Here is a 14,259-nt window from a genome sequence, read left to right on the forward strand (position 1 = left end):
TGGACAGCTGAGCATCACAGAACAGGAGCATGGAATGGCTCCTGAGTCATGCAGGGTCAGCACTAAGTCAGTGTCCTGGTTTCGGCTGGGATAGAGTTAATTTCCTTCCTAGTAGCTGGTATAGTGCTGTGGTTTGGATTTAATATGAGAATAATGTGATACCACACTGCTGGTTTAGTTGTTGCTGAGCAGTGCTGACACTGGTCAAGGGCTTTTCAGCTCCCCATGCTCTGCTGGGTGCACAGGAAGCTGGGAGGGGGCACAGCTGGGACAGCTGAGCCACACTGCCCAAAGGGCTATTCCATACCATACAGCGTCATGCCCAGTATAGAAACTGGGGGGAGCTGGCCAGGGGGCAGCGATCGCTGCTTGGGGATGGGCTGGGCATTGGTCGGCGGGTGGTGAGCAATTGCATTGTACATCCATTGTTTTGTATATTCTTTTATCATTATTATTATTTTCCCTTCCTCTGCTGTCCTGTTAAACTGTCTTTATCTCAACCCACGGCTTTTTACTTTTTTTCCCGATTCTGTCCCCCATCCCACTGGGGGACAGGGGGGTGTGAGCGAGCAGCTGTGTGGTGCTTAGCTGCCAACTGGGGTTAAACCACAACAGTCCTTTTTGATGCTCAACGTGGGGCTCAAAGGGTTGAGATAATGACAGATCTGACAGGAGCATGTTAAAACAAATTTGTTATAAGCATTCATTAGATTAGCTTAGTAGTTGCTGGTCACAGTGTTGATTTACTTGGCTCTTAGAGTTGTATTTGTTCTCAGAGTTGTGTTATGTAACACCTTACTTGCCGTATATACTGTTTATCAGTATTTATGTGCTGTCTGTCACCTCTGGGAGGTGGATTAGGGTTATCACTTTGCTGTATTGTATAACACTGGCTTATGGCATGATAAAATTGTTGGTTGTGAGATCAATCTTGTATTTGTACTCAGCATTGCTGTCTACTCTGTACTTCGGGAACCATCTATCGGAAATTATTAATAATTACACTTTTTACTTTTTCTCCTCGGAGAGCCAGCCTATGGGGGAGACACCTTCCTCCATCTTCCCCTTCCTCTCCAGGCTAATTACGATAGCTCTTGAGAATTTTGAATATCCTTGGGATGTTCAAACCAGCATGTTCCTATTGCTGTGTCTCCTGAATGTGTGTCAGGTCTTGCTTAGGGTTAAACAACTATTTAAGAATACTGCGGCTACTCCAACCCTGGCAACAGGCACTGCAGCTGAACCAGAGAACCAACCTGTGCTGATATCAGTTGCCCCCATACACAAGAAGAAATCTTGGAAGCAAAAGTCAGCTCGTTTAGTAAGGGATGAAGAAGCTTCTCCTAAGAGGGAGCAGGAGGAAGAAACATGCTGCCCCAACAGTGAGGAGACAGACTACTCTAAAGCAGGGCCATCACGAGAACAGGAGGAGGAGGAGGAAGAATTCCTCGCTTCCCCCTGAGGAAGAACTCGGTGGGAGGGTTCCTCCTCTTCCTCGGAGGGAGAGGAAGAACTCATAAACGACATGGAAACCACCTGATCTCTATCCCCGAGTGAGCTGCGAGATATGTGAAAGGATTTCAGCCGTCATCCAGGCGAGCACATTGTCACCTGGCTGCTCCGATGCTGTGCTAACGGAGCCAGTAGCCTGGAACTAGAGGGTAAGGAAGCGAAACAGCTGGATCCCTTTCTAGGGAAGGGGGCATTGACAAAGCGATTGGAAAAGGGGCACAAGCCCTCAGCCTCTGGAGGCGGCTCCTATCAGGCGTGAAGGAAGGATATCCCTTCAAGGAAGAAGTTATGTATCACCCAGACAAATGGACCACCATGGGGAAAGGTATCCAGTACCTGAGGGAATTAGCCATGCTGGAGGTGGTTTAGGGTGACCTGAACAACGAGCAGTTATCCAAAGATCCAGATGAAGTCCAGTGCACACAACCCATGTGGCGGAAGTTTGTATAGAGTGCACCAGCATTGTATGCCAACTCATTGGCAGTAATGACCTGGAAAGATGGAGAGGGACCAACGGTGGACGAATTGGCTGGCCAACTCCAGCAATACGAAGAAAGTCTCTCTCCTTCCCTCGTCTCGGCTGTGGAGAAACTGTGCCAGGAGGTCCAGCAACTCAAAGAGGATATGTCCTACTCTCCACCTGTATGGACCAGTGTCTCAGCTATTAGGAGTCAGTGTTCTTCTGCTCAAGGGAGAGGATATAGAGGGTACACACCACGGGGCACCCTGTGGTTTTACCTGCGTGACCACAGAGAGGACATGAGGAAGCAGGATGGAAAACATACTTTGACCCTAGAGGCACAGGTACGCGAGTTGCGAGGAAAAACAATCACACAAGGGGATTCTTCCAGGAAAATTGCTGCTCTAGTTTCCAGTGGACACTTCCCCAGACAGAGTAGAAGGGCTGATCTTATTCTTGATTTTAATGAAGAAGCTCCTGACTTGTATTTACAAGAAGTGGATAATGAATACTATGACCAGGACTAGAGGGGCTTTGCCTCCAGCCAGGTGGAGGAAAGGGACAACGGGGTTTACTGGACTGTGTGGATTCGATGGCCTGGCACTTGAGACCCACAGGAGTATAAGGCTCTAGTGGACACCAGGGCACAGTGCACCCTAATGCCATCAAGCTATAAAGGGGCAGAACCCATCTGTATTTCTGGAGTGACAGGGGGAATCCCAACAGCTGACTGTATTGGAGGCTGAAGTGAGCCTAACTGGGAATGAGTGGCAAAAGCACCCCATTGTGACTGGCCCAGAGGCTCCGTGCATCCTTGGTATAGACTACCTCAGGAGAGGGTATTTCAAGGACCCAAAAGGGTACCGGTGGGCTTTTGGTATAGCTGCCTTGGAGATGGAGGAAATTAAACAGCTGTCCATCCTGCCCGGTCTTTCGGAGGACCCTTCTGTTGTGGGGTTGCTGAGGGTTGAAGAACAACAGGTGCCAGTTGCTACCACAATGGTGCACCAGCAATATTGCACCAACCGAGACTCCCTGATTCCCATCCATGAGCTGATTCATCGACTGGAGAGCCAAGGAGTGATCAGTAAGACTCATTCGCCCTTTAACAGTCCTATATGGCCAGTGTGAAAGTCTAACGGAGAGTGGAGACTGACAATAGACTATCATGGCCTGAATGAAGTCACGCCACTGCTGAGTGCTGCTGTGCTGGACATGCTGGAACTTCAATAGGAAGTGGAGTCAAAAGCAGCCAAGTGGTATGCAACAATTGATATCGCTAATGTGTTCTTCTCAATCCCTTTAGCAGCAGAGTGCAGGCCACAGTTTGCTTTCACTTGGACTCAGTTCAGTATGCTTGGGACTGACTGACCCAGGGGTGGAAACACAGCCCCACCATTTGCCATGGACTGATCCAGACTGCACTGAAGCTCCAGAACATCTGCAGTGTCATTGATGACATTATCGTGTGGGGAAATACAGCAGAAGAAGTTTTTGAGAAAGGGAAGAAAATAGTCCAAGTGCTCCTGAAAGCTGGTTTTGCCATAAAACAAAGTCAGGTCAAGGGACTTGCACAGGAGATCCAGTTTTTAGGAATAAAATGGCAAGATGGATGTCGTCAGATCCCAATGGATGTGATCAACAAAGTAACAGCCATGTCTCCACCAACTCACAAAAACGAAACACAAGCTTTCTTAGGTGTTGTGGGTTTTTGGAGAATGCACATTCCAAATTACAGTCTGATCATAAGCCCTCTCTACCAAGTGACCCGGAAGAAGAACAATTTCAAATGGAGCCCTGAGCAACGCCAAGCCTTTGAACAAATTAAACGGGAGACAGTTCATGCAGTAGCCCTTGGGCCAGTCCGGGCAGGGCAAGACGTAAAAAATGTGCTCTACACCGCAGCCGGGGAGAATGGCCCTACCTGGAGCCTCTGGCAGAAAGCACCAGGGGAGACGCAAGGTCGACCCCTAGGGTTTTGGAGTCGGGGATACAGAGGATCCAAGGCCCGCTAGACTCCATCTGAAAAACAGATATTGGCAGCATATGAAGGGGTTTGAGCTGCTTTGGAAGTGGTTGGTACTGAAGCACAGCTCCTCCTGGCACCCCGACTGCCGGTGCTGGGCTGGGTGTTCAAAGGGAGGGTCCCCTCCACACATCATGCAACTGATGCTATGTGGAGTAAGTGTGTTGCACTGATCACACAACGGGCTCAAATAGGAAACCCCAGTCACCCAGGAATCTTGGAAGTAATTATGGACTGGCCAGAAGGCAAAGATTTCAGAATATCACCGGAGGAGCAGGTGACGCGTGCTGAGGAGGCCCCACTGTACAACAAACTACCAGAAAATGAGAAGCAATACGCCCTGTTCACTGATGGGTCCTGTCGTATTGTAGGAAAACATCGGAGATGGAAAGCTGCTGCATGGAGTCCTATACAACAAGTCACAGAAACTGCTGAAGGAGACAGTGAATTGAGTCAGTTTGCAGAGGTGAGGGCCATCCAGCTGGCTTTAGACATTGCTGACTGAGAAAAGCAGCCAGTGCTCTGTCTCTATACTGATTCATGGATGGTGGCAAATGCCCCGTGGGGGTGGTTACAGCAATGGAAGCAGAGCAACTGGCACCGCAGAGGCAAACCCATCTGGGCTGCCACGTTGTGGCAAGATATTGCTGCCCAGGTAGAGAACCTGGTTGTAAAAGTACATCACGTAGATGCTCACGTACCCAAGAGTCGGGCCACTGAGGAACATCAAAACAAGCAGCAGGTGGATCAGGCTGCTAAGATTGAAGTGGCTTAGGTGGATCTGGGCTGGCAGCATAAGGGTGAACTATTTATAGCTCGGTGGGCCCATGACACCTCAGGCCATCAAGGAAGAGATGCCACATATAGATGGGCTCATCATCGAGGGGTGGACTTGACCATGGACACTATTGCACAGGTTATCCATGAATGTGAAACATGCGCTGCAATCAAACACACCAAGCGGTTAAAGCCTCTGTGGTATGGAGGGCGATGGCTGATAAATATGGGGAGGCCTGGCAGATCGATTCTATCACACTCCCACAAACCCGCCAAGGCAAGCGCCATGTGCTTACAATGGTGGAAGCAACCACTGGATGGCTGGAAACATATCCAGTTTCCAGGGTAAGCGAGCAGTTGTGTGGTGCTTAGTTGCCACCACGGGTTAAACCGTGGGTTTAAACCATGACAGTCAGCCTCATGGACCCCATCTGGCTTTGATCAGCATCGCTGCTCTGTACTCCATAGCAATATGACTGATGCAAATCATATTAGCAGACCCTTGTATAAACCAGGATATCACTGATCTCCTTTCTATGGATAGCAGAAAGCTATCAGCCCTGTGTACTGTTCTCAGTGTTTGATCAGGTGGTAAAGGAGAAAAAAGGATCTCTTCTCAGAGAAGCTGGTCAGTGTGAATCAAACATACCACATTTTTAACAGTCTTTGTCTCAAAAGGAACTGGGCTATACTTTGAGTATCCACAATTTATAATACTTTATATGTTCAAGGGACACAGACTCATTTCAACTGCAGGTGTGAATGCAATGATCCTTTATATGACTTCATTGGTCTGTGGAGACAACATGTAAAGTTGCATCTGCACTTAAATTTGTGAGGCAACAGGGTACACTAAACAAATTTAAAACCTTGTGAACATACTAAGAGTGCCTACTCATTGTCTAACACTATCAAGTGCAATTTTTTTCAGTCTTTCAAAAACTGTATGTGGATGAATCTTCGCAGTGACAGAAAAAGGCATATGTTTACCACAGATGTCATGCTGTGGCATTTAATGTCAGATCACTACTTCAGTACCACTACCAGCTTACTAGCATTTCTCTTTAAAAAGATGGCATGATTTTATTTTTAATAATAGCTAGAGCAATTTTCCTAGCCTTGCTCTTTAGAGTGGAAAAGTGTTTTCCCAACCAATAAAGTTTTCAGTAGCGCAACACGGAACTGAGAACAAGGTCTCACTATGAGGATGTCTGGAGACTTTTAGTACAAGCTCTCTTCTATTTGTTTATTCTTTTTCTACAGTTAGGAATTTTGTACAGTGATTTAAAAGTATGTAGTCTCAGTTTCTATGAAATGCACTAAATAGAATGTTTCTTTTCATGGTTTTTAATTCTTGCAGACAATGACAGTAGCTATTTCAACCCTTCTATCTGTATTCCTCATGTGGGTGACCTGAAGAGAAAATTTCTAGGCTGGAGACAGAAATGATTGCCATGCTTAATCAGATTCTGCACCGGCCTTTTGGTGAGGCTGCTGACAGAGCTGTGTTCACACTGTGGTAATGCAGGCATGCATTATTGAGACCTGGAGAGATGACCTGACTTGCTTCACAGCATCAAGGTTTAGGCTATTAGGTAGCTCAGGAACATTGTTCTTTTTAAGTGGAATTAAGTGGCTTTCTAATAATGTGATATTCTTTACTTTGTTAGATCATCACTGAAAGTTGTCAAGGCAGCTGCCCAGGTACTGAATACATTATGGCAATACCGAGATCTCCGTAGCATTTATAAAAAGGTAAATTACAAAATTAGCCTACACTGGAAAATGGTTCTACAAAAACTTCCAATTTAATGAAAAGCGATTTATTTTGATGTTTTTTTTTTCTTTTTGCCACTCCACAGGATGGATGGAATCAAAGTCATTTTATTACACCAGTATCAACACTGGAGCGAGAGAGATTCAAATCACATCCTTCTTTATCAACAACAAATCAACAGATGTCACCTGTCATACAGTCAGGTCAGTCAAGAAATGTAAAGAGATTTACTGAAGGGGTACCTGGTATCCAATTTTTTTAACTCAAATAGCCTCTCAGTTTACTACTAATTCTGTCTAAAACATGGAGGTCATGCTGTCTCTCCTTGGTATTTAAATGTAAGTACTTCATGTACTCTGAATGCTACCTTAGCTGTTACTGTTGGCAGGCTTCAGATTCCACAGGATTTGTGGATGTCTCTACATTAGTATTTTAGTTTGGATAAGGAGCACTTTCAAGCAAATCTTCCCACTTACTCCTTAATGCAAATCAAACTGCAGTCTCCCAGTGGGTGAATTCTATTCCTTTTGGATGAAACCAAATAGGTGGTGTGCTTCCAGACCACTACTATACTCCAGCTGCTAATGGGCATTCAGTTCATGGGACCGGGTCAGACTTGGTGCTAAGTAAAATCCTCAGAGTACACACCTAGACTTTGTTACTATTTCCCTCTACAAAGCCACTCCTTCTGTGCTGTATGACTTGGCATTGTAGATGTAGCCTCACAGCACATGGGTACTTGATAGCATAGAAAGCAACAGACCAATAGTGAGGAACCTGTTTTCATTCCCAATTATGTAATGTCCCATTAGGATTAGCAAGACAAATACAAAAATCTTACTTTTCTGACTCCTCCTCATTTATTTCCTGCCTTTGTTCCTTTAACATCTTCAGTACTAGGATTTAGATCTTCATGAGGGGGCTGATACAAAACCCACTTGAAGCCTTGTATATTGTCTTCATTTGGCATTTTATTTTATCCAATTTATTCTTCTATTTTTATGTGAATAGATCTCTGTTAATACCAAGAAATACCTATTTATCATGACTGCTAAAATAAATGACCAGTTCCTAAATACTCGTTTAATTACTTCTTTACATAAAAGTAACAACCCTCACACATTCCTTCATGACATGGTTGACTTGCAAAACAAGGACCCAACCAGGGATTTATTTTCCTATGAGAAATATACCTATAATGTCTTAAGAATGGAAAGAAAGCATATCTTTCATGCCCAGAGTTCCTCTCGACCACCACAGTACAACATAAAGGACTGATTCCTTTGTCTAGTGCCATACAACAGCAGACTGCAGTTACCGATTCCAGAGGATTTTGTTATTCTGATCTTGCTGTGTTCCACGTTCGGTTTTCTCCCAGCCCTTTGGGATTCCAAAAGAATGTCCTGACCAAGTATCTTTGTCACTCTCAAACCACATGATACTGAAGGCAGTTTTTACTTTTACACCTAGTTGCCAAGTTGCACATACTGGCATCAAAACACCACCTTGAATTCACAGACTTTTTAAGCTATGTATCTACTGCCAGAGCCAAAAATATCTTCTCAAAATAAGCAATGACAAGGAAGCAAATAAGGCTTAGGGGACTGACCAGGTTCTACTGAAGTGTAAAAGGATATTCCAATACCTACTGTGAAATTCTTATCTCAGCGCTTTCTCTCCCAAGATACGCTAGCACAACTGTGGTACTCCAGTTCTTTGAACTACAAGTAGAAAGTAAGATGGGCAGCTCTAACATAATATTCAGAGGCTGTTGTACTTCAAAGAATGCTTAGTAAAAAATCCTAATAGGAAGTGTCTGCTTTTCTGCTCTAGAGCATGAACAAGCTTAAACTAGTAAGGTGGAAGTCTGGTGCAAAGAACATGTCCACAGAGGGTACTGCGGCAGCAGCCCTGCTGATCACAGCAGGTGCACGGCAGAACAGTTACACATGGCCTATAACGGTTGTTCTTGTTTCAGTCAATTATTAACACACGGACACACATTATGTTGACCCGTGTCAGAATTTTAATGACACTCCCAAATTTAGCTTTCTTAGCCATGAATATGCCAGAATAATATCAGTAATTGAACTATCCATAATAACACAAAATTGTGAGATACGGTGTAATGGACACAGCTAATGGAAGAAGATATCGTTGATTAATATTTTGAAGCAAAATTTCTAGAAAAAGTTATTTTAAAGTATTTTTCTCCTGTGTTACTGGAGTCTGTGTAAGCCAACAAAACCTGAGGTGTCTGTAAAACAGGGAAGATTTAGCAGAACAAACTTTTTACAACTACAGTAGGGATTCAGCTGTTCACTATGAGAATATAAAGTAACCCGTTGTCATGATCTTACAACAGTTGTCAGCCAACCGGAGCACAAAATGTCCAAGATACACGTCTGCATGCTAATCAAAGACCAGTAATACAAGTTGGGTACATGGATCACTTCAGTGAGGCAGACTGTAAATTTTTCTCTCCTGTCCCAAGTAATAGGATGGACTTAAAGATTCTGTTTAAGTGTGACTTACATAAAATCATAAACATTAGCAGGAGTATCATCTTCTAAATGCAAACAAATTATGTCATATGCGAACTGAAATGGGTTGTGTCTCTTATTTCAGTTGTAAGCATTGTAGAGCAGTGACTCACCATTAAAGTATAAAATTATAATCTCGTGGTACGTCGTTAGCTTTTGTTATTGGGGTTCTTCAGGAAAAACTATGTACTAGTTTTGTCCATTACCCACATCTCTCTCATTTGTTAATCCTTGAGGAAGGAAGGGATGAGGAGATAGTAAAGAGAAGGTTAGGTCTGGGAAAGGCTTTTGCTGTATATACTGATAATCTTTCTTTTTTCATCAGTTGGCAGCACGTCCTCATCACCGGCTTTACTAGGAATTAGAGAACCCCGCTCTGAATATGATAGAACACAACCTTCTATGCAGTATTATAATAACCAAGGCGATGTCATTACACACAAAGACATATATACTGGTAAGATACCAGTTAGGTGAACTTTTAACTGGAACATGTAAATTCTCCTTATGTGAGGGGTTTATACAATCATAACATGGACAGTTGCATTAGCAGGCTTGTTACTACTTAATGTTGTTTTCCATTTTTATTCATTATATTCATTGCATGTGGAACAGAGCAGGTTTTTCATCTGTCTCTGCTATTTTCTTTAAAATTGCACACATTACCAGAATAAGAGAAGATCTTTGTATATATTGGGAGGTGAGAGGTGTTTGGAATTTTTATTTATATTTAAAATCCTGTTACAGAAAATTGTTTTATTATGCACATTGTGTATATTATTATTATTGTTATTATTATTATTATTATATGTTATAAATAATAATGGGTGGTTGTATATTATAATAATATAATGTGTTATTAAATCATGCCAAGATTTCCTCTTTTCCCTGATCTCCCTTTTCCCTCTTACTATTTGACACAAGTCACAAAACAATAGAGATGACTGAATAAAGAGAAGGAAATTCCTTGTTTTAAAGGTTATTAGTCTGTAAAACAAAAAAAGGCAACACAAAAAAGCCTCTTGGTTTCAATTTAACTACTGCTGAGGGACAAAATTTGCCTGTATTGTGTTATTATATTATATTATATTATATTATATTATATTATATTATATTATTAGTAGATACTAAAATCTGCAGACTTAATTGTTTGGGTGCTACACAATTTCTTCTAGGTAGAATAGAAGCAAATAGACTTACAGACGAAAGAAAAAAGACTGAAGTTTATGCCATGAACTGTTTTCTCACAGGTTCCAGTAAACCTTCACCAATTTACATCAGTTCCTATTCCTCACCAGCAAGAGAACAAAATAGACGACTACAGGTGACTCCAAAATTTTATTTTGAAATGATGCTGATGAACGAGACTCAGTGTATAGTGTTTAATGGAACTTAAGGAACTTTGAGTATGCTTCGTAATATTAGAGTGCTTTTTTATAGAGTGCATCTATAGCATAGTTAATTTGTTATTGGGCATGAGTGTATGTAAACTGAGAATTGCAGAATTGCTTATGTACTTCTATTACCTTTGTGTTTTCTTTTTATAGTCACATGTTTTAGTGTGTTATTCTTGTGGTGGGATGTGAGACCATTTTTCTGACCTGACTTGACTTTTTTTTGTTGTTGTTGGTAGGTGTGGTCAGGTTCTGTACTTTCTACTTATGCTCTAAAAGTACTACTTTTGAAGAGTTATTAGCTTCCGAATGCAGAAGGAGACATGCAAGCGGCTTTGAGGTTTTTCCTCCATTTAGTTTCATTGAAAAGTTAGGTACATTTCATGGAGGTTTGAAACCTAAGTTACCATCACCATTGGTGGAGCTGCACTTAACTTTTTAGGGGAAGGTTCTGTATAATGTGTGTAAGTTTGAGAAACAAATATTTTCGCTGCTAATTATGTTTTGAAAGCTTATTTTTCTATCATTTTGTCAACAGCATCAGCAATTGTACTACAGTCAAGAAGATACCAACAGAAAAAACTACGATGCATACAGATTATACTTGCAGTCCCCACATAGCTATGAAGACCCATATTTTGATGATCGAGTTCACTTTCCTGCTACTTCAGATTACACAACACAATATGGACTGAAATCAACCACAAATTATGTAGACTTTTATTCCACCAGACGATCTTCTTATAGAGCAGAACAGTACCCAGGTTCACCTGACTCCTGGGTGTAGCATCAAAGAGAAAAAACAACAGTGTATTTCTCATCTTGCTTGAGAAGAAACAGAATGGCCTCATTTGTTGTTCTGGTTATGAGATGTGAAAGTGGAAATAAAAGAAGGAACAAGGAAGATTTTTTTAAAAATTTTACTTTTTTTGAGTGAGGAATTGTCAGGAAGAAACTGGAAGGGATGGGTTTTTGCTCTGTTTAGATGTTAGGTATAATTACTTGTAGCTCCTGTAGTCTGGTGAGGGTGTGGGCGACGTGATGAAAGGTTTGAGAATTGAGTAAAATGAATTTGGAAAGTGTGTAGGTCAGAGCAAATTAAAGCTGATTTTTTTTTTTTTAATGTGAATAAAAGTCTTGTTCTGATAGTTTGTACAGAAAAAATAAAATGGATGCCCTTGTTTTATTGCTATTACTGAATGTCAAGATTGTATGCTATTACGTCTTGTAAATTTCTTTTGTTGGTGTAAATATGGACATGCCACATTGGTTTAAAGTGCCATCCATTTGTAATGCAGTGTGTCATTTTAAAAGGAATTTGAAACATCATGCACAAAAAAAAAATCCAAGAAAATGTTATAAATTTTAAAAGGAAAAAAAAACACTTTTAAAAATGAATAGTGTAATTCTGAAGCACAAAGTCCAGTCCAGTATATCTATACCTCTCCCATTCCCTGCCTATATCATAAGAAACTTCACTGCCATTTTCTATGCACATGGAATAACAATAAATATGGAAGTCTCATCCATGGAAAGCTGTTCCCTGTTCTTGTTTTTTTTTTTTGGTGTGTGATATTCGGAAACAAATATCCTGAATATGAAATCTAATTGCATGCTTTCAAGTTAAATATATCAAAACATTTGGGCCATTTTCCCAGCTTTCTTCAGTGCATATATTCTGAATTTGTCAGGCTGGCAGACCAAAGTGTGAAATTATGCACTTTCCTCCCATTATTCCTTAGAGTAGTATTTTTACTTTTGATATGGGCACTCCAAGATATTTCAGAACTCTATCCTGTTTTCTTCCCATCACTCCTCTATTCCTCCCCTTGGTCTCCCCAAGAAAATTAGGATGATCTTGCTTTCATAGAAATTATAGTCTCCATTTTGACTACATTCTGCTTGGATTTATTTACAATAAAAATCGTTGATTATTTTAAGTAACTAAATCACATGCTTTCCTCATGCCATAGAGTCTGTTAACTTTATACTGCCTGTAACCATAATTATTGTTCCCCATCATTGCACTTTTCTTTGGTTTTCAGTGTTTCCCAATATCCTGATTGCATCAGTGCAATGAGAAAAAGTAAGCAGAACTGCTCCAAGTTCAGATTGTAACGCAAATTCACTTTTCCTTAATTGGTTGGGTTACTTCAGCCCCCTGACTGTAAAAGGGAAAAGAAACGAAGGGGTAAACAGCCCAGTAAAAGTAGTGAGTTAGGTCTTGACTTGGTCTACAGCCATGCAATTCCCCCCTGGCTGCAGCGCGACGTGTGTTGCTGAGGGCCAGTATTGTGCAGATGGTGCCTTTTCTTTCCTAGAAGACTTCATTTTTTCTTTTAAGATAGAAAGTAGTTTCCATTTACTTCACTTGTGAGTTTGTTTCTTGTAACAATAATTTCACCACTGATCTTTCGTCATTGTTCTAACTACCTTCAGAGTCACGTGCGAGCTTTGGTACGCAGAGTAATGCAGATCAACACTGATTATCTGGTATGCCTATAGCCTACTAAAGGTGGTAAGCTCTCTGAGCCAGATTTACTTATTTGGCATTTCATTGTCCCAGGAAGATTTCAGTTAGCTTCAGGTAACAAAATAACAGACTGAAAGGGTCATAGTCTGTTATTATTTGCTTCTTTGAATCTGCTAGTAACTCTCCAAAAAAGAGGAAGGTAGTCATTTCAACAGAACAGCTGTATGATGGAATGATTTTTGCTTCTCATCTGAGGCAGTTTCATCAAGATCAAAACAAGCAAGATTCAGGACAGCACCACCAATTTGGATCTTTCATGCTGTAGAATATATATATAGAGTGAGTTCATTATGTTAGTTTTCTTTTATTTTTATCAGTCTCATTTATTTATGTATTTTTACACATTATGTCTTGGTGCTATACTGATTAAAATTATCTGTACAGTATATTTGTTGGTTAATTTCCCTTTATGTGTAGTTTCAGACAATGTGTGGAAGGGGGGAAGAAAATAGGGCACAATTTCATTTCACCGTTCACTTTCAGTGCAGTCTGGCTTTTGGGCCTGTTTTAAAATGTCAGGAGCATAAATTTAAGCTGAATGCTTTTAAAATGTGTTGTATTCACAGTTTTGTATTCAGATTGATACTCCATTGAGAAAGATAAAAACTGTTAACTTTCTGAAAAAGTGGATGTCCTTAGGAGAAGGTGATTTGGAAGTTAAATAGTAATAGTGCCCTAGGAAATTCACTACTTTGTTTCCACCTTTCTAATAATTGCAAATATGGTGAAAGAAAAAGAGGAATTAAACTTCAAAAGCAGGGAGTTAAATATTATTCAGATTAGAACAGCTTGAGAAGGTGTACAATGAGACTCAACAGCAGACTTGTACGTGTCCTTTTGTGTAAATAACTCCCATGGAGGACAACTGAAAGTAGCATTGGCCTCAGTGAAACATTTTGCTCACTAAATGCCAGAGAACAATGGGAAACAAGTGCTTAAAGTAACATGTGTCCATGGTTCTCTGTCTTGTAAAAAGCCTAAATACAATATGCTTAAAAAGTAGATGAATCCTAACTGAATTAGGATTATTATTTAAATAGGCTCAAAAGAATCCTGGAGCCTAAAAGAGATACTTTTTTTTTTTCCCTTGAGGTCTTTAACTCCTGCCTGAATGAGAAGTGTCCATTATGAACAAGTTAGGCAATGTAACCCAACTTTACAGGGTAGCAAAAGGAGAGACATGGATGAGCCTGGTAGGAGCACAGATGAGCTATGCAGAAAAACAAGATTTAGCTGT

General features: G+C 41.1%; 1 protein-coding gene and 1 long non-coding RNA gene across 11 annotated transcripts in view; one reads left to right on the plus strand and one right to left on the minus strand.

Moving 5' to 3' along the window:
- PKP4 (plakophilin 4) overlaps nucleotides 1-13,408 on the plus strand; it is a 113,200-nt gene extending 99,792 nt beyond the window's left edge. For 8 of the 10 annotated variants that reach the window (XM_075512322.1, XM_075512328.1, XM_075512323.1 and 5 more), the window contains 5 exons: nucleotides 6,446-6,530; nucleotides 6,638-6,755; nucleotides 9,421-9,552; nucleotides 10,271-10,419; nucleotides 11,028-13,408. In XM_075512322.1, the coding sequence (XP_075368437.1) occupies nucleotides 6,446-6,530; nucleotides 6,638-6,755; nucleotides 9,421-9,552; nucleotides 10,271-10,419; nucleotides 11,028-11,276 (733 nt within the window). In that variant the 3' untranslated portion in view covers nucleotides 11,277-13,408. The remainder of the gene's footprint in view (nucleotides 1-6,445; nucleotides 6,531-6,637; nucleotides 6,756-9,420; nucleotides 9,553-10,270; nucleotides 10,420-11,027) is intronic. The other 2 variants (XM_075512324.1, XM_075512325.1) reach the window with 1 other exon arrangement.
- LOC142414752 (uncharacterized) overlaps nucleotides 1-14,259 on the minus strand; it is a 42,290-nt gene that overhangs the window by 1,341 nt on the left and 26,690 nt on the right. The gene's annotated exons all lie outside the window — the stretch shown is intronic.

The sequence above is a fragment of the Mycteria americana genome, chromosome 9 (assembly GCF_035582795.1).
Source record: "Mycteria americana isolate JAX WOST 10 ecotype Jacksonville Zoo and Gardens chromosome 9, USCA_MyAme_1.0, whole genome shotgun sequence".
Taxonomy (NCBI): Eukaryota; Metazoa; Chordata; class Aves; order Ciconiiformes; family Ciconiidae; genus Mycteria; species Mycteria americana.